The 23,226-nt window shown below is 32.2% G+C and overlaps 1 protein-coding gene and 2 long non-coding RNA genes across 4 annotated transcripts; 1 reads left to right on the top strand and 2 right to left on the bottom strand.

Annotated features, from left to right (window-relative positions):
- The first annotated feature begins 435 nt into the window (after positions 1–435).
- LOC126734060 (PWWP domain-containing protein 2B-like) lies at positions 436–22,060 on the top strand. Of its 2 annotated transcripts, none has more exons than XM_050437570.1 (12): positions 436–812; positions 1,014–1,146; positions 3,448–3,544; positions 3,614–3,704; positions 3,834–3,952; positions 4,036–4,246; positions 9,810–9,979; positions 10,231–10,389; positions 12,636–12,746; positions 12,864–13,220; positions 20,224–20,411; positions 21,166–22,060. In XM_050437570.1, the coding sequence occupies exons 1-12, from the start codon at positions 667–669 to the stop codon at positions 21,355–21,357; spliced, it is 1,974 nt and encodes a 657-aa protein (XP_050293527.1). In that variant the 5' UTR covers positions 436–666; the 3' UTR covers positions 21,358–22,060. The 2 variants fall into 2 exon arrangements, with proteins under 2 accessions (XP_050293527.1, XP_050293526.1); XM_050437569.1 differs by having other exon boundaries at positions 437–812; positions 4,033–4,246.
- Positions 5,765–8,162, bottom strand: LOC126734062 (uncharacterized). The gene is made up of 2 exons (XR_007659949.1): positions 5,887–8,162; positions 5,765–5,832 (listed from the first exon to the last, which is right to left on the bottom strand). It is a non-coding gene; the product is annotated as an uncharacterized LOC126734062 (long non-coding RNA).
- LOC126734063 (uncharacterized) lies at positions 13,534–14,643 on the bottom strand. The gene is made up of 2 exons (XR_007659950.1): positions 14,485–14,643; positions 13,534–13,733 (listed from the first exon to the last, which is right to left on the bottom strand). It is a non-coding gene; the product is annotated as an uncharacterized LOC126734063 (long non-coding RNA).
- Positions 22,061–23,226: the final 1,166 nt, after the last annotated feature.

Raw genomic sequence — 23,226 nt, 5'->3', positions numbered from 1 at the left:
TTCAGTATCTCTACTTATTTTTGCTTCATAGAAGCAACACAAACCAAGCACCAACCATGATAAAAAAATCATCTTTATTATTAAACATTTCCATAACTTTTGTAGCACAAAACAAACAACACACTAGTTCGTTTGGTGGAAAAGCACTAAAAACTATAACGAAACTCCGATAAATTTGTCTGCTTAGTGGAAACAAAAACTTAGTGGTTGATTTTTTTGTTTTATGTGTTTCAAAAAACAAGAACAAAACAGAAACTCGACTAGTCCGTTTGGTGGAAAACCGGTTCTAGGTTTACAAAATCTCGCCGTGACTCACTCTGCCTCACCTCACCAAGCTGCGTCTCATTTTGCGCCTGGCCTTAATTGTACCTCGCAATGCTGTCAACAAAAAAAAATTGTGACAGTGACTGACTGACAAGACGAGTGACAGTTATTTTGACTTTTGAATTGGAGGTTAAATTGTTTTTTGAGTTCTTGGATTTTTTATTATTTGTTTTGTGAAAAGATGAATAAAATCGTGTCTTACTATTGAAAATCACCATATTTTGTATTTTTTTACCAGATATACAATATCAAACCTATAGGAATCTCTTAGCATCTCAAAATTGTTGTATAGAATATCTCTGTGGAGAACAAAAGATTTTTTCCAGTAGTTTAGTAACAAATATGGCGGACCTAAATGGAGATATAAGTTTGTTAAAAAAAAAGAGTATTTCTGTCTTTGTAGATGAAGCACTTCCTGATATTCTGGTCGTAACATACGAGTTCGGTCTTAAGATATTTAAGGGTGTTCTGTTGGACTCCACCAAGAGGTAAAAACTTACCCTTGAATTGCTATAAATAAATAATTTTTTAGCTACACCCTTCCTATTCTTAACTTTCCTCTATGAACCTTATTACCATATTAGTCTGGTCTTAACCCAAGGGGCTGCTGATCAAGTTCATGACATTTTGTTGATATAGTAATCTTATTATTACACAAAAGTGATGCATATATTTTTTTCCAATTTCAGGAATTTGCCTTGTGGTGTTCCAAATCTTAATCCAGCCTTTGATATCCCAAAAAACCCAGAGGACAATCCATTATATGCTGTTAACCAAAGATTTGCTTACTTGGACCCTAATGCACAAAAGAAAAAAGTACAGGTACTTCTATCAAGTAATTTAAAATGCTCTTCCAAAGTTCAATAATTGCTTTTCAAAATCTTGAATTTTTAAATTTTATTTTTTTGTTGGGCTTTCCTAGGTATCATATTATAATTGACGAAGAATTTGCCCTAATTACCACTATACTACACTGGCAACATGTTAGATAAGAGTATACATAGTTTTTAATTTAGATGTACTCTGTCTTAGCAATATTCATAGCAATATAGATATGAAATTAATACTAATTCTTGGATGTGTAAAATATGAAGCTGCCATGGTATATTTAAAATGTAAAAACCTCTGAACATTTTTGGCAACATTGAAAAATTAGCAAATCTGGTGAAATAAACACCTATACATTTCATGTATTTGATACTTGGGATTAAGGTTACATATAATACTATGTATGACCTTTACAACCCTTTATTAAGTGAAAAAAAATCTGTTTATTCATTGTCTTGTCCATTTATTTTATGGACAAGACATGGAGTTATCTGTTGTATAACAAGAGTATAAACCTAATCATTAAGACAACATATGGAAATATAAGTAATAACAATTTTTAAAATAATAAATGTATGCAAAACTATATTATGCGATAATTACACAAGTCAATGATAATGTAAAATGTAATTGAATGTATTTCATTTAGTTGTATGACTCTATAGCTTTTCTAAGAGCATGTGATTTTCACTTTAAACTAGCAATTTATTATATTTATAAATAGAGTTCCTTGATACTTTTGCAAAATATCAACAATGTTTCTTTAAAGCAATCATATGCCATAAAGGAATATTAGGAAGATAGAAAATTATTTGAATTTGATTTGCAAGTCTGGGAAGAAATTCACAGATATTTATCTAACTTTAACACATTTGTATTGTCTTCGAATGTTCATAATATAGCATTGTAATTGCAGTTATCATTATAAACCAAATACTGGGACAAAAACTCTTTCCCTTTCTTAAAGTTTATTTAAAAAGCAAATAGGTTTGCTGAATGATTTTATTGGCTTACTTAGCTTACTCAGAGGAATAGCAATATTATGCCTTTTTTAATTTTGAAAATTCTATTAGGTGTTGATAGCAGAGATACATGATGTTATTGCTTCTCTTAAGAATAAGCTGTGTTCTGGACCAGATGGAATCCCAGCATTATTATTAATCCATATTATCTTTAATCCATATTGAACAGATTTGCCGATGTCAATTTAGTTTTGTATGTTAATCACTTTATTTTCACATAACATAAAAAATGTTGTTGACAAAGCTGACTTAAACATAGAGTAAATAAACATGCAATAAAAGAAACAAATATGAACACATAAAAAATAAAGTGATCAATAGCTTGAGGCCAAAATTAAGGCTTTAGGTATTGCAAATTCTCTTCTTTAGTGGATATCTGAGTTAGAAGGAGAACTCAAGTGGTCAATCTTGCCAGCTCATTACCTGGTAAAATATGTCCTAGTGTTCGCAGATTATGTTAAACTTTTTAGCAGTATTGAGTCTTTCATTCATGCTCCTCTTCTAGAAGACGATATTCAATCATTTTTTAATTGATGTGATTTAAACAGGATGTCACTTAATATCAATATATGAAATTACGTTTTCAAGGCAGAGAAACCATATAAATTTTATTTACTTAATAATCTTTTCTTTGGCTCTAAACAGAAGTTTTGGACTTGGGAATCTGGATGGGCTCGACTTGACCTGAGAGCCAGATCAGTCATGCAACAAATAGGGTAATGAAGGCTCTTGGTTTAAGATGCTTGTGCAAATTTCTGAATTTAGAAGTGCATATTGCAGGGACAAATAGGGCTATGAGTGGGTGAGGGATAGTCTAAATTTGGCTACCCTAGAAACATGAAGAATTCTACTAGATTTATGTTTTTTACATAATGGAATAAATTCTGCTAGTATCCTCAGTTGTTACTTTTTAAACTTAGAATTCCTCCAAATATCAGATTGCCTGAATCTTTTGTAATACCATTTCACCAGACTAACTATGGCATGAATGGCCTGCTAGGACAAATAAATCTGTTTGTATCTAAATTTAGTAGGTACTTTTAGGCAAAAATTAAAACAAATTTTGTAAACTGTTCTTTCTTCAATCATAGTCTTGTTGGTAATTCATGGAGGTGTTAAATGATTTACTTTGCCACTGTGATTTTGAGTGACTTGATATGGAGTGTGATACTTTTTACTAAACTTGGATGGGCCTTATTACATTTTTATAATTACAATGTAAATGGATTCCGTTGATAAAAAAATAAAAAACACTTTTACATTGGTCTTTTAGGTACCAAATAAATACAAAAATAGCAAAATGACAGTTCGACTCAGACCTAGACAAGTTCTATGCTCAAAATGCAAAGGAATTTGCAATGAAAATTCAGGTAGATTTGATATGATACTATTTTGTAACATTCTTTTACCTAAATTTCATTATTTTTTGTATTATGTAGAAAATGTATCCAGAAAAAGGAAATCTTCAGAGACTGTAAGCAATGCTCCTTCTGCTAGCAATAGAAGATCAAATGCTGCTCCTCTTACAAGGTAGCTATAAATATTTTTACTTGAAGCATATGCTAAAAACCATGACTAAGTTGAGATTAAGAATTTAAAAAAAAATCTGAACTTCATCATATTTGTTAACATTTAAAATAGGATAATAAATAATTGTAGGTCAGTAAAAACTTATTTAAGTGCAAAAAGAAAATTAAGGGGCTATAGCCAGGGTGAAGAGGAGGATACCAGCAAAACTAAATGTAAAAAATCTGAGAAAACCAATGAAAAATCCCCTGGTAAGCAGTCATTTAACATATGGTTTTCTACATTTGTAGCTTTTCAAAAACAGTTTGTGTATAAAAAATACTCCCTATAGCAGAAAATCCAAACTGGGTCGATCCCGACACAATACCAACAACAAAAAAACCACTGTCTAACATTGAAAATGAGCCCCAAGAAGACCCACTATTCATCAAGCATTCCGAAGAACATTCCCAAGATTTTGAGCCGGCGAGTAGTATAGACGTTCAACCGCCAGTCTTTCAACAGCCAACACAGACACAAGTGTTAAGGGCCGCGAGAAGAACGAGGTAAGTTGAAATAAGATCTTAGAATTTTGTTTTTAGGCTAAACAAACTGAAAATAATTAACGTTTATACATTTTCATTTCATATTTTGGTTTGAATTGTTTTGAAATTAGAAATACATAAATCTCAATGCTTTCTTCAAATAATTGTAACGTTTATTTTTATTTTGTTTACATAAGTTAAGATATATGTGTATTGCCGTACAACTTCAATAGTCTGGGCACATATTGTTCCAGAGTTAATGAGGCATTGGAGCGATTCTTATTATTTTTTTATTTAGAAATTATAACAAAAGAGCACATTATTATAAAATACATAAATCAAAACTTTATAGAAAATAAGTTCAATTTTACAATCATATGGTTTATATTTACATATTATATATCACTGATTACATTTAAAAAAATATATGTATCTGTTTCAGTTTGAACCCTATTTGATATAGCAATATTGCATCCTTTTTCCTTGAGCCTTTTTAGGATTAATATACTCATATCTTCACTGGGAAGATTGTCTTCCTGTCTCTTGATTTTAAGTTGGTATTTTTTCAGCACTTCAAAGGTAGGCCGAATTTTTCCCTTCCTTCTTTTACCAACACGGTACACCTTAATAATATCATCGTAACTAATAGAAATTTTCATATTTTCGTTTACTTCGACACTCCCTTGAATCTGATAGCCAGAGAAAACTCATTGACCGCATTTGTACGACTTTCAAAGATTTGGTGATTCCTTCTAAATTTTTCTGGGTTAATGGACGAAGTTTTTCCTCAAGCTCTGAGAGTAGTATATTTTCGACATCTGCTTCTTTCAGTTTTATTATAATCTCAGAACATGATAATGATTAACTTTTTTTAATATCCTTTGAAGTTATGTCTCTCCAAGACTGATTAAGATTGTCTACTGCATCTTTCAAATTGTACTGCTTTAAAAGGGTTGGTATGTATTGACTGTTGTGTAAAATGATATGAATAATAATGCCATTTTCTTTATGACTCTAATGTTCTGAATTAAATTTTGGTCTAGTGGTTGGAGAACAGCAGTACAATTTGGTGGCAAAAACATAATCTCTAAATTTGAATCGATGTTAACTTCTTCCTCTGTGATGCTGCATTATCTACTAACTGAATGCCTTATGAGGTTTTTTAAGACTAATTAAAAACTTCAACTTAAAAGGTTTTTTGCCTTTCGTGGACACCTTATTAATAACTGGTAGAAAGTTTGCATTTTTAAATGCCCGTTGGTTCGCCGCTTTTCCCAGAATTAGCAGAGGTAACCTATGTTATTTGGCCGCGTTGCAGCATGACACAATAATGTCATGACATAATAATGGCGTCAACATCGCTGGAAAGTTTTTCTCCACAGGTATTCAAAAAACGGATTCCATATCGTAGCTTGAATTTATCTCGCTACACAGAACTTGTTAAAAAATCTTTTTTGCCTATTATTTGTTCGAGAAAACCGTTTAGCTTTGTTTGTAAGATTTCTGATGAAGTAGGCACATAGGCACATTGCGTTGTTGCAAAACCTAGTTATATAATGCTATTATAACTTCAGAATGCTCCGCTTTTCTAATAACTTTTTTGTATCCTAAAAATAAAAGCGTTAAATTGTAAAGTATTACGCGTGCATTGGTATTCCTACCTGTCCCTTGAAATAATTGTGATATTCTGGAGTAATTCTGTACATCTGATTAAAAAATATCTGCATCTGATAAAAAACCAGATGCAAACTGGCTATTTTTAAGCAAAGCGCAATGGTCATTTGTCTTTTCAGCTTGAACAGTTCAGTTCTTGTTATTAACGACGACTTGTTACTAAAACGAGACTTAACTGTTTTGATTGCCACGATAAAGATCGAGCCGCCATGACAACTAAAACAACTAATTAGAATGACCAGCAGGTAGAGTTGAAAGATATAGAAATTTCCTAACTAAAAAAGCTAAATCAAGAGCTTGAAAGCAAAACAGGCTATTGGAGGAAAATTGCTCTGCTTTGAGAAAAACTATCAAGGTATGAAAATTCCAATAACAAAACTCTCTATCGTAAACAATGTCAAAATCCTTTCATAGTTCCCACAGTCAAAAATAACACAGATCACGGATAATCCTGTCGCGCAGGAAACTACTAACATACAAAAAAAAGCAGTCAATCCAGTGTGTACACTTCGTTCTTCTAAACACAGAGATCGCGATAACCACCCACAACTGACGTCACTGTAGCGACACAAAATTAACGTAGCGTGGCTACTCAATCCCGTACTTTTCAAGTAAGCACCTTGGTAAACGCGGTGGCACAAGAAGAAGAGACAGATGAAGTATTTACCTTAACTAATGATGATGCAACAACAAACAAACAAAATCAAGAAGAGCCCTTAAAGGAAACTAGGCCCGTCCCAAAATTAGGCAGAAGTAATGACTGCACCCCAAAAGCCACAATTTCATGCCCGGTGGAGTGGATATTTATATCGGGTCTCTATCCAAGAAAGAAGCCAAGACTGTCGGGCAATATTTAGACCAATTACAAGTTACAAATGAAAGTTACAAGTTACAAATTCAGTGCTATAAGCTGTGAACCAAGAAAGACAACCACGGTAGTTCATTTAAGGTGGGATCTCCTACAGATCACAAGGTTGCTTTCATGAACGCTGAACTTTGGCCAAATGGTGTACTAATTAACCATTTTATAAACCCAGTGCAGTGCCCCAATCTATCAAACCAGCTTTAAATGAGGTTTATGGAGGCTTATCATTGGAAAAAAGTAAGTTCTGCTCAAGAAAAAATAGCATAAATTGTACCAATGCATTTTATTCTGAATTTAGTTTTAAGCTTTTATTTATTAATGTTTTGTCAATAAAAAAATAAGATTAATGAGCTGGAGGCTTTCATGACGGGGATTGGGCCGGATCTACTTTGTCTGGCTGATCAGGAATGCAGGTCTTTAAGAATCTCCAATCTTTTGCCAGCATCTGCCTTCTTCCGAAAAAACTGTAAGGGCGGGAGAGTTGCTATTTTAATAAATAAAAATATGCTTTTTAAAGAGTTTCATAAGGTAAAAGATCTGTCCATTCAGGAACAAATTGTTCCATGCTGAGTGTATATTGCCAAATACAAGATATATTTATTAACCTTATATAGGCCTCCATCAGGCTCTTTTAGGAGATTTGGAGAATTTTTCTCCAATAGGAGATTTGGATTGGATACTTTTTACAGATGAGTGTACTTTTGCATTCAATGGTGAAGTCAATAAACAGAACTATCGATATTGGTCCACAGAAAACCGAGATACGAGAAAAACATACTCAGCGTCAGCAAAAACTTAATGTTTGGGCAGGCATAATTGGCGACCAAGTCATTGGCCCAATATACCTTCCAGCTAACTTAAATAGCACTACATATTTGAATTTTTTGCAACAAGAGCTTATGCCGGCTTTGACTGCTTTATTTCCTTATCAAACAGAAGCAGATCTTCATGATGATGGAATATGGTTTCAGCAGGATGGGGCTTCGCCTCATTACGCCTAAAACGTGCGACACTATTTAAGTGAAGTTTTTCCAAACCGCTGGATAGGAAGGAAGAAGAGGTACCATTGAATAAGCGCCAAGATCACCGGACCTTAATCCTCTGCATTATTTCCTTTGGTGTCACCTAAAAACGAAAGTTTACATAACAAGACTAAAAAATTAAACTTAGGCAACGACTTAATAATTCCAGATATGATTCGTAATGTCAAAAAATGAATTTTATTTTAGATTAAGATTTTATCAAGATAATATGGGCAATATTTCCAACAATACTTAGAATAAAATAACTTTGTCGAAAAATTCGATTTTTATTTCTTTCTAGCTTCCTACCTAATCAAATCGCGAAAGTAAATAGTTAGTCATATTCTTTTTTTTATTCCCTTTTCAACGAGCTATCACAAAACATACCTTCACATTTGAAAAAAAAAGTTGGGGGTGGTTTCTACCCTTAAAAGAGGGTAAATTTTATAAGTAAACCAAAAAAAAAGTGCCAAACTGAAAATAAAGGGACCCGTTTTTTTTGTTCCTTTATTTTTTCAACAAATAAATAGGCTCCCTAATACTGAATTTATTCCAGTTAAAAATTCCACCCTGTATACGTTTTATTGTTAATGATTTAATGAAATAGTATTTATAGGGCTTATGTACCAGGTTACTTCGAGTAGGATTTCTATTTATTGTTTTCTCTTATCAATTTATTTTTTTTATTTGATTTTTTAGATTGTTACTTAAATGTAAATCAAACTTGTAACTTTTGTAACAGCTAATCGGGCTTTGCCGTACTTAAATAAATAAAAAAAAATCTAAAATTATGATAATCAAATTATTGCACATTGAAGTTCAAAGATATGTAGTGCATCATTTCATATTTAAATTAAAATTAAAAAAAAAAAAAGCTTGCCAAAATACTTAGATTCTTTGTGTATTTCTGCAACTCAATGGACATTTTGGAGAAGGAATCGTTTTAAAGGGTACCAAATAACAAATGCAAAAGCTCAATTTTTCGAGTTTTTGATTTTTTATAAAGTTAGCTTCAAGACACTGCATAAAATCAACAGTCATTATAATTATGATGCTACTGAACATTTTCTTTTTGTTACATAACTATTTTATTATAAACCAGTATTTTTTTACATCAATATTTATATCACTATCATCGACATTGTTTATTATCTCTTTCTCTAAAGAAAATATATTCAGTATTACTGCAATTTTTTTAAAATAATTTTTATACTAATAATGACTGTAATAACCCTTAGTATTAACTACCTCTTGCATTCTCCTAGGCATTGATTCAATTAAAGTTTTGTATTGTTGCTCTGGAAAAGGCTCTAACTGACACAGTTCTTTATTGATTTGGCGCAATTTTTGATCAGCGATTGGACGTATTTTTTCGTTATTTATTTCTAGGTTTTTGGGATTAATTTTTACGCCTTTGACGTAATTTTTATGTCTTTTATAGGTATCCAGGAATTTAAAATCAGTTTTCAGGGATTTTAAAAAGTAATAAATTATTTTAAATTATCTCCTAAAAAAATATTTTTGGGGACTCATTGACTTAATGGATACGCTGTCATTTCGTATCTATTAATAATATTCACAGCTTTGTTGACAATAGAATAAAAATTAGCTAGATCATCTAGTCTAGAATGGTAAAATTTTCTCAGGAGAGCCTGATTATTAGAATAAGAGTTACTATAAATGTCAAATCAAATATGCTTTATTTTCATATAACATAAAAAATGTTGTTGACAAAGCTGACTTAAACATAGAGTAAACAAACAAATTTGACAAGCTTAAATATTAGTTGCATAGAAAACACATATTAATTGACTTAAATAATAGTTCCAAGCTCTTTGACCAAGACAAGAAACAAAAATATTTACTATTATTTAATAAATGAGAAGTCAGATATTACTGTTTGGTATTTCGATGTTTGCTTTACCTAATTTTTAAATGCCTAGGCAAACGATGATAAACTCTTGTTGTGAAACCTACTAGTTCAACAAAAATGCTCTAAAAACCAGGTTTCTTTTTTCAATAGAAAGAAAAAAAGCACGGGAACAACAGACGACGAAGGCTCCACATCCGATCAACCGTCGTCAGCGAACCCTGGCGGCAGCTCTGGAAACATTACCTCAAATACCAGAACCATAAAAATATCGTATGGACCTCAGGGCGAAGGGACAGTCCTTAAAATTCCCGCACAAATAGGTTATTAATTTTAATTATCTTTTATATATTTTGTTATTTACCTTTAAAAGAGTTTTAATAGATGTTTATTGTCTACCTCACAGATTGGTAGTTTGCTTTCTAGAAATAGGCAAATTGTTCTATTGAATCTGTTACGGGACGATTTTAACATTTTCGAAACTTAATAATGACTCTTTTATACTTTAGTCTAGCGAAAAAAAATATCTAGTCTAGGCAAAAAAATACTGATGGAATCACGTTTTAACCACTAGACAATATCACTGACGATGATTCCGAGGAAAATGTCAGTATACCGACCCAGGGGGTATCTGTCAAATTGCTCAACACGAAGGCCGCCAAGAAAGCTATGAAAAGGGCAAAAAAGGAAGCAAGAAGGAAAGTGCTCCTAGGGGGAAGTCCCTTGTATCTGGGTAAGTTTTTTTTCATTAATGTCTTAATTTGTTGTTAATTTCATTAGAGCAAGCTGTCAATAGAATGCAATTTTAAGGGATTCAACTAATTTGGAAGCAAAATTAGCAGTTTCAAACACTGTTTAATTCACAAGTCCCTTGATAAACCGAAATATTCCTGAACATCCTATATTGATTCCTTTGGATATTAAAAACAAGTTTCGCAACATTCCACCTCATGATGGTTTCCATTTGCTGAAAAACCTATAAGTAATAAGCTTAGGACATTGAAAGGCTTTTCAATGTTCTAAGGTAATAAGCTGTCTGTCGTTATAATTAAAAACCTACTTTTTTTCTACTGTTTAGAGCAACTTCTTTAAATTCAACAATTAATTTTTCAAATGTTGTCTATGGCTTTTTTAATTGCTTTTTTTACGGACAATCACGAGACAAACTTTCTAAAAAGTAATTTTAAATATTCTATTGTATTTTATAAGCAATACGTGGATAATATTTTTGTGTGTACTGAAAATAATTTGAAATTGGATGAATTTTTAAACTTTGCTGATGTACTTACAAAAATACAAAAATTCAATTTAATGTGGACACACAACAACGTAATCAAATAACATTTTTGAATCTTCTAGTTAAACGATTAGGTAACAAAGTAGAGTTTTTCTGCCCCTATATATGAATAACTTTTCCAAAGACTTTTCATAATTTTTAGTTTTTTATTATAGTTTAAGGGACAAATTTTTTAATTTGCTTAGCTTAATTTTCTAAGCTTCTTTAAATCATCGGCTTCCAAACATTTTCAATCCTTAGGTAAATCCTTAGGTCTCATTATTGATTCTGATCTTTGATTTCGTGAGCATATAACTGATAAATTAAAGAAAGCGTATAGCGCTCTTAAACTTCCAAATCTAGAACCAAAGAAAACTCTTAGGTCAAGACTTAAAAAAGCATCTTTGTGATTCTTTAGTGTTATCCAACTTCAACTATTGTGATATCGTGTATGGACCATGCTTAGATCAAGTCGATTCTAGTAGAATTCAAAAAGTGCAAAATGCATGCCTTCATCTTATTTTTGGAATCTGAAACTATATATCTCATAAGCTTAAGGATATAGGATGGCTAAATATGTTCAATCGTCGAAAATTAAATTTTGCTTCTCTTAGTTACAACGTTTTAAAATTAAAAACACCGTCATATTTATACAGTAAAGTCCAGTTTCGAATAAATACTCATTGCCGACGCTTTAGACAATTACATCTACCAACTATTCCGCGACATAGAAAAGAACTTTTTAAAAGAAGTTTTTTATATAATCTCGCCAATACTGTTAACTCATTAAACATTTGTCTTAGCCTGTGCTACCTTTAAAAAACAAATGATTAATTATTATTCTCTCGCCAGTAAATAAAAAAAAATTATATATAAATTTTTTTCTCATTTGTAATATATATGTATTCATCCAGACAGTAATTCTTTTCCTGCCCTTTCCCGCTTCTTATCCCTTAATGCATTAAATATGGGTATATGTGCTTGCTTCATGCTGCTTGTATTTTTAATTTATATTATAAAAATTCTTATATTATATATAAGTTTTTTTCACTTTGAAGTGTCATTCTATATATTCTTTGGTATTTCATTAGGCCTAAACAGTTTCTGGCATCGTCTGAAGGCTGCATTGACATGGCCTTTTATTTTTTATGTTCTATTATTATTTCCCGTACATATTTTTGTAAAAATCTGTTATGAAAAATAATGAATTTTGTTTATTATTATTATTATTATTATTATTATTATTATTAAGCTATTTTTTAAATTTTCTGGTTTTGGTAGACCTCTGCTGCTATATTTCATCAAAAAATATAAAGATTATATCTAATGAAATTTACGTCGCAGAGTTCCAATGCTAAATTCGGATTTGTGAAACTAAAACTAAAAGTAGTATTTTTTTTTTAAATTATATAATATTGAAAAACTGCCTATGATGGTCAATCTGCCCCTTTTTTAATAATAGGCATATAACGAAACTAAAACTTTCCTAAATTATTTAGTAAGATATGACCTAAAAAAGGCCAAATATATATTAAATTTTTTCGCACTATCTGTTATTGCATAAAAATGCTTGTTCCTAAAAAAATGATTATTCACAGAGCAGTTTTTTTGCAGTTTTTTTTTTCGAATCGTTGATTTATATAAATAAATTATATTAACAAAAAAAAACTGTTTTAGGATTTATTATTTATTGTTTATTTTAGGTGGGGCTTCTCCTAGATATCTAACTAGTCCAGGGGCTTCCCCAAGATACACATTGGGGGGCTCCAGTCCCAGATACACAGTGGGAGCAGCTTCACCAAGGCAGGGACTAGGTAAATATTTAATTACTTATTATGCATTTAATTAACTATTTTAAAATAATATTGCATCAACATTAATATTGTATTAGAAGAGTATTTCTAAACTGTATACCATTTCTTCGTTTTCAGGAAACAATTCTCCAAGGTACATGATCTCCCCGTTTGAGCTGCCAGTTCCCCGACGAAGAAAACACAAAGTTAAGCACAAGAAGAAACACAAGGAAGACAAGGACAGGAAGCATAAAGAGAGCGAGGTCAGCAGCTCCACCCAGGACGACTCGAAAGAACAGTACATAACTCAAAAGCTGTCAATTAATTTAAAGCGTTTGAATAATACTTACACGTCATATTCCACACCGCAAGACTCGTCCGCGTCGAGTTCGGACGAGCATAGCGAACTTCTCGTGCCCGATTTTCCGCCTCCTAATCCGCCACTGATGCTTCGAATTAATGCGCAGACTTTGAGTAGTGCTGTCGGAGCCGATGGTAAGTTTAATAAATTTAGAATAGTATGTACACATTGTATGTTAGCGTTTTTGACGTTTAATGTAGGAAAGTGCTGAGTACGTTTATCGGGGCGATGACAGCAATAAACATAGTTATTTGAGTAGTAACGTTTCGGCGTTGTAGCAGATTAAAAAAAGAAAAAAATAGATTTCGTTACACCGGCAGGCCTAGCAAAAAATTGAGAGTTTATTTCATTTAGTCCCCAGTAGTTTATACTAAGAAATTTAAAATGGATTTAAGAATTTTATTTAGAAAATATAAGGCTAAGATAAAAATGACAACTGACAACGGATTTTAAATTTTTTTTACATTCTTTATTATAATCTTATATAAACATTTTTTTACTTTATTCTAAATACCAGCCAGAGCTAAAAAAAATTTATAAAAATCATGAGAATCATGCATGCAGCAGCCAGCTTAGTAAGCTTTTTCCTTTAGTAACCAGTTTCCTATGAAGTATTTGGATGAAGACAAGGAGCAATCGGGAATTATCTGAAATCATTTTAACAGTATTTATATCAGATGTCAATTCCAACATAATTTTTGTCTCCTTTTCACTCCAGTTAATCCCTCTTTTTCTCTTATCCGCACCGTTAGTTTCCTTAAAAGGTCTCTTTTTTTTCAACCCTAGTATAATTTATTATGTTATAAATACTTATACCGAGTGGTGCGTCGCCGAGCGGAACATAGAAAAACGCATGTAAATTTTAAGGGAGTCAATTATTGGCTTCCCTGTACATTTTATAGAAAAAATGTAAGATAACTTTTTGAAGAGACCAATCTGGCAAACCCTTGTGCAAAGTTTCAAAAAATTTTAATAAGCAACTCTTGAATTATTCGATCGGTTAGGATATTGTTTAGCTGTTAATGAAAATGCTAAGTTTTAAAAAAGTTATTGTATTTTATTTTATTTTATTTTTTCACACTTAGTAAAATATTAAGAGTTCTGTTCTCTCTTTTTTCGGATCTGTTTTCGCTCTTCTGAGTTAAACATTTACAGTTATTTATTGCAATGTCTTTGGACTCGAATTTACTAACAATAGGTTTACTGGTTGAAATGGACCAGATAGGCTTGATGGGAAAATAAATTGAAAATATTTCAGATACTGCTATTGGTTTAATTAAATTCTAAGTATGATAAAATATTTTTTTTAATAATCGATAATAATAATTGTTATTGGTTTAACTTCATCGTTATATTAAATGAAAGTTTAGATAAAAAAGTAATGTTAACGTGTCTTACTTTGAATGTATGGTTGTGAGATTGATAAAACGAAAAAAAAAACATTTCTTGTATTCGGCTGTACGTCAGATTTGACAAAGCCTTATAACAAATTGTTTGCTGGTGGCTGGTGTCTGGTTTTACCTGAACCGAAAATTTGGTAATTTCGCAATTACATTTAATTGAATAATTCAAAATTCACTTATTAAAATTTATTGAAACTTTGCACGAGAAATGGCGCGTAATTCAACTTTAGTATCAGAATAAAACCCACACGAAATTTAGGAAGGCTTAAATTGCGTACTAATTTTTAGGACACGGGTGTTTACATTCGATTCATATTTGTACGACAAAACCGTTAGTCGTTTCACAGTTTGTTGTTCGCCGTTTGTAAAATGCCGTATTTAACTAAAACACACAATATTGAAATTCTAATTATGATTTGATACGGAGGCGGAGGTAGGACAAGAAAACAAAATGAAGTTATCCATTTATTCAGAGAGAAGTATCCTGATATGTCATAAATATCTTAAAGTATCGTAAGCAAGATCAAAAAACAGTTCCGGGAAAATGGAAATTTACGACAAACAAAAAATCATCGTCGGAGTGCGCTCAGTGAAGAGATCAAAATTAATATTCTTCTCTCTCTCTCACAGTCACTTGCATCTGCCTAGAGCAGTTTTTTCAGATCATTCTTTGGTCAAAACAAAAAAAATAACTGCTAGGTATTTAACTTTTTTTGAACGGTGTTTGTGTTTCTTTTAATTTTTATTATTAGTAGATCGTCTACAAGCCAAGTAGATTGGAGACAGCCTCAGGCCACCCTCGTTGTTACCTACTGTGTAGACATGGGCACAACTGCTATTTGTTAAGAACCATCTAACTGCTACTGCCATTTTCAAAGCTGTAGCTGCTTTTAAGAACCAGTTTTAAAATTGAGATGGACAGAAGCTGCTAATTTGTACCTGGTTTTTGACAGAAGCAGCTTCGCCCTGTTTTTTAATTCTCAAAAAAGCTGCTACTAAGAGCAGTATATTGTGAACAATGTTACTGAATTATACATTGTTATCACGTCTAATTATTTTCTTTGAATATTATGTTATATGATTGCGTTACTACCACTTCTTACTTTGCATTACTACCACTATTGATGCTTGCGAAGTGTATTATGTTAGGACTTGTCAGGTCTTACAGTATTAGTATTACATGTCTAGGAGTTTTCGTTAGAAATGATGTTAAGCTGCTAGGGAATAAAAGCAAAGAACAGTATGGGACATAAGTTATTTAATGGTTTGTCGGGATACTGAAAGCAGAAAAATTAAATTCATATTTGTCGAAAGGTGTTTCCGCTTATTAGTGATTCGTTATGTATTTCTTTCTCTCTTTTCCTTTGGTTTTCTGGTTACATTGCACTGAAGCAGTCGACAAGCAGCAATACGTGTCGGCAAATCCAAGACCTTTATATTTTCTGCTTACTTACTCGTGGAGTATCCCGACAAACCGATCCTTTTATCACTTAATTTGCCCTTCTAACGTCCTTTTTTTGTATTTTAATAATATTATTTTTTTCTTTAATTACGTTAATTTTTTTAAGCCTACTCCCCAAAGAAAGACTCATCAGTTTTTGAGCAAATACCATAGGATACTTATTCCAACATCTATTATTCGATGTAAACATTTTTCATTTGGATTTATATTAGATATAATTAAAAAATATAACACATCAATATATAATTTTCAAAAAACGAAACAAGATTCTCCTCTACAACTACTTCTGTTTAGACTAGATTTAATTATATATTTAAGGTGTCCGGTATCGTTATGTTCAAATTTTAGGGGCATAAAGTACGCTTCATTTTAAGTAAAAAAACGCAAAACTTGTAGGTCCATTTTTATACGTTTCAAAGTTACTCGCCAATATATGTTATTAAGAGGGTAATACTAAAAATAAATTCCTAAATTAATTAAAAGCTACTACATTTTTTTTCGGAGATCACAATAAATACCAACGAAATTGTTTTATGATAAACAAGGCAGTTATTCCTGGTTTCTTAGTGAGTGACGGTATCTTTATCAAAATGCCCTACCGATTTTCTTCTGAAGAGTACACAGAAATGCATTTTGTTTATGGCTACTGTAACGGCAGCGCTCGTCGCAGTTATCGAATATGAACATCGGTTTCCAAAAAGCGCATTTAGCACACAAGTACTTAGACAATTTCTAGAATGCGGACTGCATGATTATTATTTCAATCGGGGAGTGAACTTGCCAGCAGACTTGGATCAACGAGTATTAGATACTGTTGCAAGAGATTAAACTATCAGTGTTCGTCGAATCTCTACACAAGTCGGAGTACCGCGAATTTTAAAACGTGAAGGCTTACATCCGTATCACTATTGTAAGGTACAAGGTTTGCTTGAGGAAGATCACTATCCTCGTCTAGTTCATTCTAACGGGATATTAAGACAGTCCGGTCGTAATTTTCATTTCTGCAGAACAGTCCTGTGGACAGATGAAGCGATATTTACAAGCCGTAGTATTATAAATCTGAGAATCCTGCATAGGTGGGAATCAGCAAATCCAAGCTGTACGTCCTTCTAATTTTTAACATGAATTTTCTGTTAACGTTTGAGCTGCTTTAATCGATGACTTGTTGATTGGTCCTGGTCTGCTTCCTGCAAGGTTGAATGCGGACAGTTACCTTCAGTTTCTTATGGAAGAACTGCAAGGACTTTTGGGGATGTCCCACTGAATATTCGTCTACACGGGTAGACGATGGGGCTCCACCGCATTTCGGAATTGCTGTCCGAAACTGAGTTACGACCAACTATCCAAGATGGATTGGTCGAGGTGGTCCTGTTGCCTGGCATCCTAGATCACCATGAAAGATTTGATCTATGCGCAAGTTTCAAATACAAGGGAAGAGTTATTGGACCGTATCCGGAAACTTTCTGAACAAATAAGATAAAAAAAGGAGTCAAATACGGATAACTACGTCATCTGTAGGCTTTTAGACACAAGCTTTATTATTTACTTTACAAATTAATTTTTAGTATTATCTTCTAATAACATTCATGGGCGTGTAACTTATGTGAAACAAATAAAAAGGGACCTACAAGTTTTGCGCCTTTTTAACTTAAAATGAAGCGTACTTTATGCCCACAAAATTTGAACATAACGATACGAGACATTCTGTATGTATATTTTCCATCTTGACTTGCATAGAATCTTTTTAATACCGAAATGTTATAGTTTCAAGGTAACATATTATTGGATGTAGTCTGTTAGACAAAGATGATGATTAGTATCATTATTATAGATTTCATGTCAGACGGCAATCGCACTCCCCCCTGGGGAAGGAGAAATCATTTACTTACCCCAGATATCTCAGATATCAACAGGATGAAGCTCTGATGGAGTCCTTTCTATGTTATAGAACTCTGTTTTTAACCTTTATTTACAAATAATACGCTTAAATTAAATTACATTGTAGGTTTCTTAAACTACTTTCTGTTCTCTGCGATTCCAATAAACTTTCTGACGATTCGAGATGTGGATAATAGCGTCAACTTCTGCATTAGCTTATAGATGTTTTCCTTAAGATTGAGCAGTTTTTTGTTTTCGATCAGGTTCTTTGGTATTACTCCTGTTATTGACATAATAATTTAGATTGTTCGCACATCTCTCATTTTCTATTGTCTTTGAATCTGGTGTTCTAGATCCCTGTACTTAACAATATTTTCATTATGTTTCGCTCGAAGGGTGTTATTATTAGGAATAGCTATATCAATAAGGGTTGTCTTCCTAGAAATTTTGTTGATTAGTATTAGGTCAGGCCTATTGTTACTTACTGATTGGTCTACTGTGAGTACAGTGTGATCCCAATTCATATTGTCTTGGTCATTATCAAGAACGGGTTCCGACTTATAGTTATAATCTGGTACCTTGGCTGCTGATAAGAGGTAATAGGTAGGTAGTATAGTTTTTGTACGAGCTCTTGGTGCAGTATCTTTGCAAGGTACGCCAAACGCGTACCTAGTTGGATTGTGTTGGCTAGAGAGTGGGTTTATGGCAAGGCAGAACCAAAGTGGACTTAAGGAATCTCTCTGGAATATACCCCTGCGGATACGAATCGTGTTAGTTCCAATGCAGTTATCATTAGGCTCCTGGAGTTTGATTGATATTTACCAAGATGCCATAGTGAATTCTAAAAAAAAAATTATGTAGTTATCTATTTTGTACAATTTAGGTACATTCATGAGCCATTTATCTGGAACTGCATCAATAGCTTTTTGGTAGTCACTCTATGATGGGACAAGGTTTCTTTTATTGTTAAATGCCTGATTACAAACTACGGAGTCGATAATTAGCTATTCTTTCCACCCCATGGCACCTCTGGTACATCCTGTCTGTTGACCCGCTATATAGCATCATAGCTCTCGATGTTTTCTTTAGTGGGGTACATGCTAATGGCAGTATCTGATGGAGCAGGGTCGTTCAGCTTTCGATAAAGTTGGTTGGCTGAGCGTAGAAAAAGTAAATTCTTGTTTCCTTTTATTACTGGACTTATACCTTCTTAAGCGACGTGAAAAAATAGGTAACTTCTGTTCATGTTCCAATTTTCTGGGTCCTGTTGTGTATGTTCTTGGGTCTGACACATTATTTCGTCTACTCTTTCTTGTACTTTTCTGTTTCTGATACCTCCTTTAGCCGCCCAATGTGTTGTCGGTTTCTTGATTTATTATTACTTTTTGTAATGGTGCCTGGTCTCGTGGGTCTAAGTTTTCGTCGGCTTCTGTTCTCTCTTAGTCGGCATTGTCCTGCAAATTGCCCCTTACTTCGTTTAAGGCCTGATCATTTATTTCTGCTGTAATTTTCTTTTCTAGTTAATTCGGGTTTCTGGGATCACGTTGTTTTTAAGAATTATGCGGTATTGGTCAGCGATTCTGCTCAGTCACGTTCATATTTGGATATTTTCTGCAGAACTCAACATGTAGCTGTTGTCTTTAGCCAATTATTTGTTGCCCTAGATTTGTTACCTTAAAGAAAATGCGCATTATAGATTCGTTCATGGCTGCTGTCTATTTTAAGCGCTTCCTCGGTAACCCCACTTGAGAAAGCACTGGCTGAGTTTCCTGCGCAACACCTTAAGCAAGTTAGGTCCGGTTAAGTGCCGGCTCCAGATAACTGGCGATTCCCAGGCGATTTTTCCAAGGCTTCGGTTATTCTCCATTTTCATGGGTATGTGCCACGATTTAACCTTGGTGGTCAAGGTTTAGTCGCCTTTTACGACAAGCAAAGCATACCGGAGAACTATTCTTTGACCCCGGTCCACTACGGGGTTTATTATTAGTATTTTAATACCATTTTTATACCAGCATAGATCAACATCAATTTCTGCTCTGCTCTAATATCGAGAGACCAAACAATTTGTCTTTTAATAATTAACAAAACTATTTGTTTCTTTTAACTGCATTCAAGAGATTCACATAATTTTTATGTTCTCAAATAGTCCTCCCAACTTTACAATATAATAATTAAAATTATTATGGTTGTTTGTTTAGTAAAAGGGCCTAATCTTACATATTTGCACGTTAATTTGCAAAGCATTATCCTGACAACAAAGTAATAAGATGTTTAGGTCTGCAGTAATTATAGTCAATCAGCATAAGATACCAATTAAATTCTTTACTTTAACTTCTTGTTTTCTTTGGATAAGTGAAAAATCCTAAAAGTAAAATATTATATATCGAATTTCAGGTGTGCGTTTATTAGTTGGTGACGTAGTTTGGGGGAAAATTCAAGGGTTTCCATGGTGGCCAGGAAAAATTCTCACCATAACCAACTGTAATTCACAGGGTCCTCAAGCGCATGTTGCCTGGTACGGATCGTCTACTTCGAGTCTCATGCAATGTGATCAACTTAGTCACTATCTCGATAATTTTAAGGTAAGATTTACTTTAACAAAACTGTTAAATTTTACTAATTTATTGAGTGTTTTTAAGCCGTTTTTATTATGTTTTGACAATAATTATATCTTGTGTATTGGTTATTCTGGAAAAAGGTTGCAACATTTATTTTAGCTGCGGTTATTTGAAGTTTATGGTTAGATCTTTAAGGAACCACTTTTTCAAATTCGAATTATTTAAATAAATGTGAAAAAATTGGTTTACTAATAATAACAGCTTATTTACAACAAATCATACATAAGAAATAAACAAAAATGTTATTGTCTTTGAGGCATCAATACCAGTTTTTGACACAATTTTTGAAATACTGTCCTGTATTTATTATTCCATATTTGAAAAAAGAATTATTCTCTTTCTAAAGACGTATAACTCAAATATTTTCACCAAGCAAATGCAAGAAAGGGAACATTTAGCTGCCAAACAGCTATTCTTACATAAAGCTGTAAATTCGATAAAAATTATTCGCCCGCTTTGCCAGGGTAAAGAAGGCAGGAATATGTAAAACGCATGCAAGAATTTAAACACAAGGCACATTGTTTTCGAGCATTTTCAAAATTTAAGATGACAAAATTATATACGACTAAAAAATTTACTCACATGCATTAGAAATTTGTGCCTTTGAGTCGTTTACCTGATTTTCTTGTACAGAAGTGTATTTAATTTTTATTTTTGTACTCTTCGTATAATTATTTCTCTAAGTAATTAAACCCAAACCCTTTATTTTCACCCCCAGGTTAGGTATAATAAACGAAAGAAAGGGCCATACAAAGAAGCTATAAAGCAAGCCACGACGGAAGCAACAGAAAACGCCGAAAATAGAGTAAGACAACCTCTGGGAAATTCGCCCTCACACAACATAATTCCTCCTGTACAGGTGGTCCAACCTGCGTTGGCTTCACCGCGAGAGATCGATGTTGCTTCGTAAGCCATAAAAACTCCGATTTAGTCATAAAATGTACAAAAAAATAAGTTTTAAATGTTTTAGTTATCTTCAGGAGAATTATGATTTGAATAATTCAGATATTCTTTTTTTTAATTGTTATTTTTGTTAGATCTTACCCCTTTTTTTACTAGTAAGTGTTTATACATCTTAAACGTTTCTTTCTAAAGAAAACCAAATAAATCTCTAAAACTTGGCTATTTTTATGAGTAGGTTACTTAGGCTAGTCTTGAATTTTCTAAATGTTGTAGGAGACCCTTACTCCTTAAATGTGAGTTAAATGAATGTTCCCATCTATCCATCCTGTGTCGTCTTAAAATTGTAAAAAACATATGGTTGATACTGTTGGTTTTGGTTCCTATTTGTATTAAATTTTAATTTTTCAGTTGCCTGAGGTTGATTTTGCTGTCTCTTTTAGTGTGTTGTAGTGTTTGAAGCTAGAGCCTCATAAGCGTAGCGAATTTTTGTGTTATGTTTATAAATTTATTTCATTTTTAGTGCAACTCACAGGTAAATTAATTTCATTTCAAAATTTTCTTTTTTGCATCTCTTAATTTTTGTTTAGAAGCTACTTTACTTTTCTGTTTTCGGTAGGTATATTTTTGAAATTGTATGACATACAATAATATATCTGTGATTTTATTCTTTTGTCATAAATAAACTGTAATTAAATATACTTAACTTCTTTGCTAAGAGTATTTTTTAACCTTTAAAATGGTATCATAGGTAAGTTATATACCGTGTCAACTATATTAGGATAAAAAAAAATAGGATAATTTTAATATTTGGTTCTTTTTTTATGGAACATCCTGTATATTTTTGATTAAAAGAATTTCTATTTCTTTTGTATATTGCAATATATTTAAAGATCATATAATTCATAATTCAAAATATCATATAATTTTGAATATTTATTTTCACTAGTCAGCTATTATAAGAAAATATCATATTAGGGACTAAAAAATAAAACAAATATTATTTTGTTGTTTATATTGTTTACTTCCGCTATTATCGGAAAACATTGACCGTCGATATTTATTTATATTTTATTTACGATATTTATATTAGATTTTTTTATTAAAAACTTTTGGAGATTTTTGCGACTAATGGAAACGAGGCAAAAATTTGACTGTCATACAGCACTGCAGTGCGACGATACCATGAGATCATCTGATGTCAGATTTCTGCTTAATTTGCTTAAATCGCAAGTATCTCGAAAAGTAATAAAGCTTTTTTTTTTCATTAAGAAAAAAAAATTTACATAATTAAGCAGTCAAAACAAAAATATTAATAATTTACAAATACTTATTGTACGACGGATCGTTTTCGGGTGACAAAAACAAACATTTTTTTCTTCAATTCATCGAGTCCTTTTAATTGTTGAAATTTGAGCAATTTCCATGCGTGGAAGTATGAAATGCTCATTAATGGTTAAAAGATATGTACAACATTTCAGAGTAATAGGAAAATAATGATAAAACTGTTATTTTTTCTTGAAAAAACCATGTAGAACGAAAATGAAAATTTCCTGGCCATGTGTTGATATTAATTTTTCTTCTTTAAATGACTCAAAGTAAACACCCTGTATTATAGGCACATAGTCAATGAAAATATTGTATACATAAAAGAGTTTAAAGTAGTTCTGAATTCCCAAAAACAATGTATACAGATTAAGTTAAGCAATAGTATATAAATTTTCTATAGTTCTTGCTGTTAAAAAATAACATGTTAAAGGAGTTTCGTCTTTTCAAGATTTACGTTTACGAGAGATATATATATATATACAGAGTGTTCCAAAATATATGGGCAATGTCCCGTATTTGGATAGCTTGCAAGAAAATTAAAAGTCAAGTC

Source organism: Anthonomus grandis, chromosome 3 (genome assembly GCF_022605725.1).
Source record: "Anthonomus grandis grandis chromosome 3, icAntGran1.3, whole genome shotgun sequence".
NCBI classification, from domain to species: domain Eukaryota; kingdom Metazoa; phylum Arthropoda; class Insecta; order Coleoptera; family Curculionidae; genus Anthonomus; species Anthonomus grandis.
The sequence above is the reverse complement of the archived record's forward strand: the minus strand, read 5'-3'. Positions and strand labels throughout refer to the sequence as shown.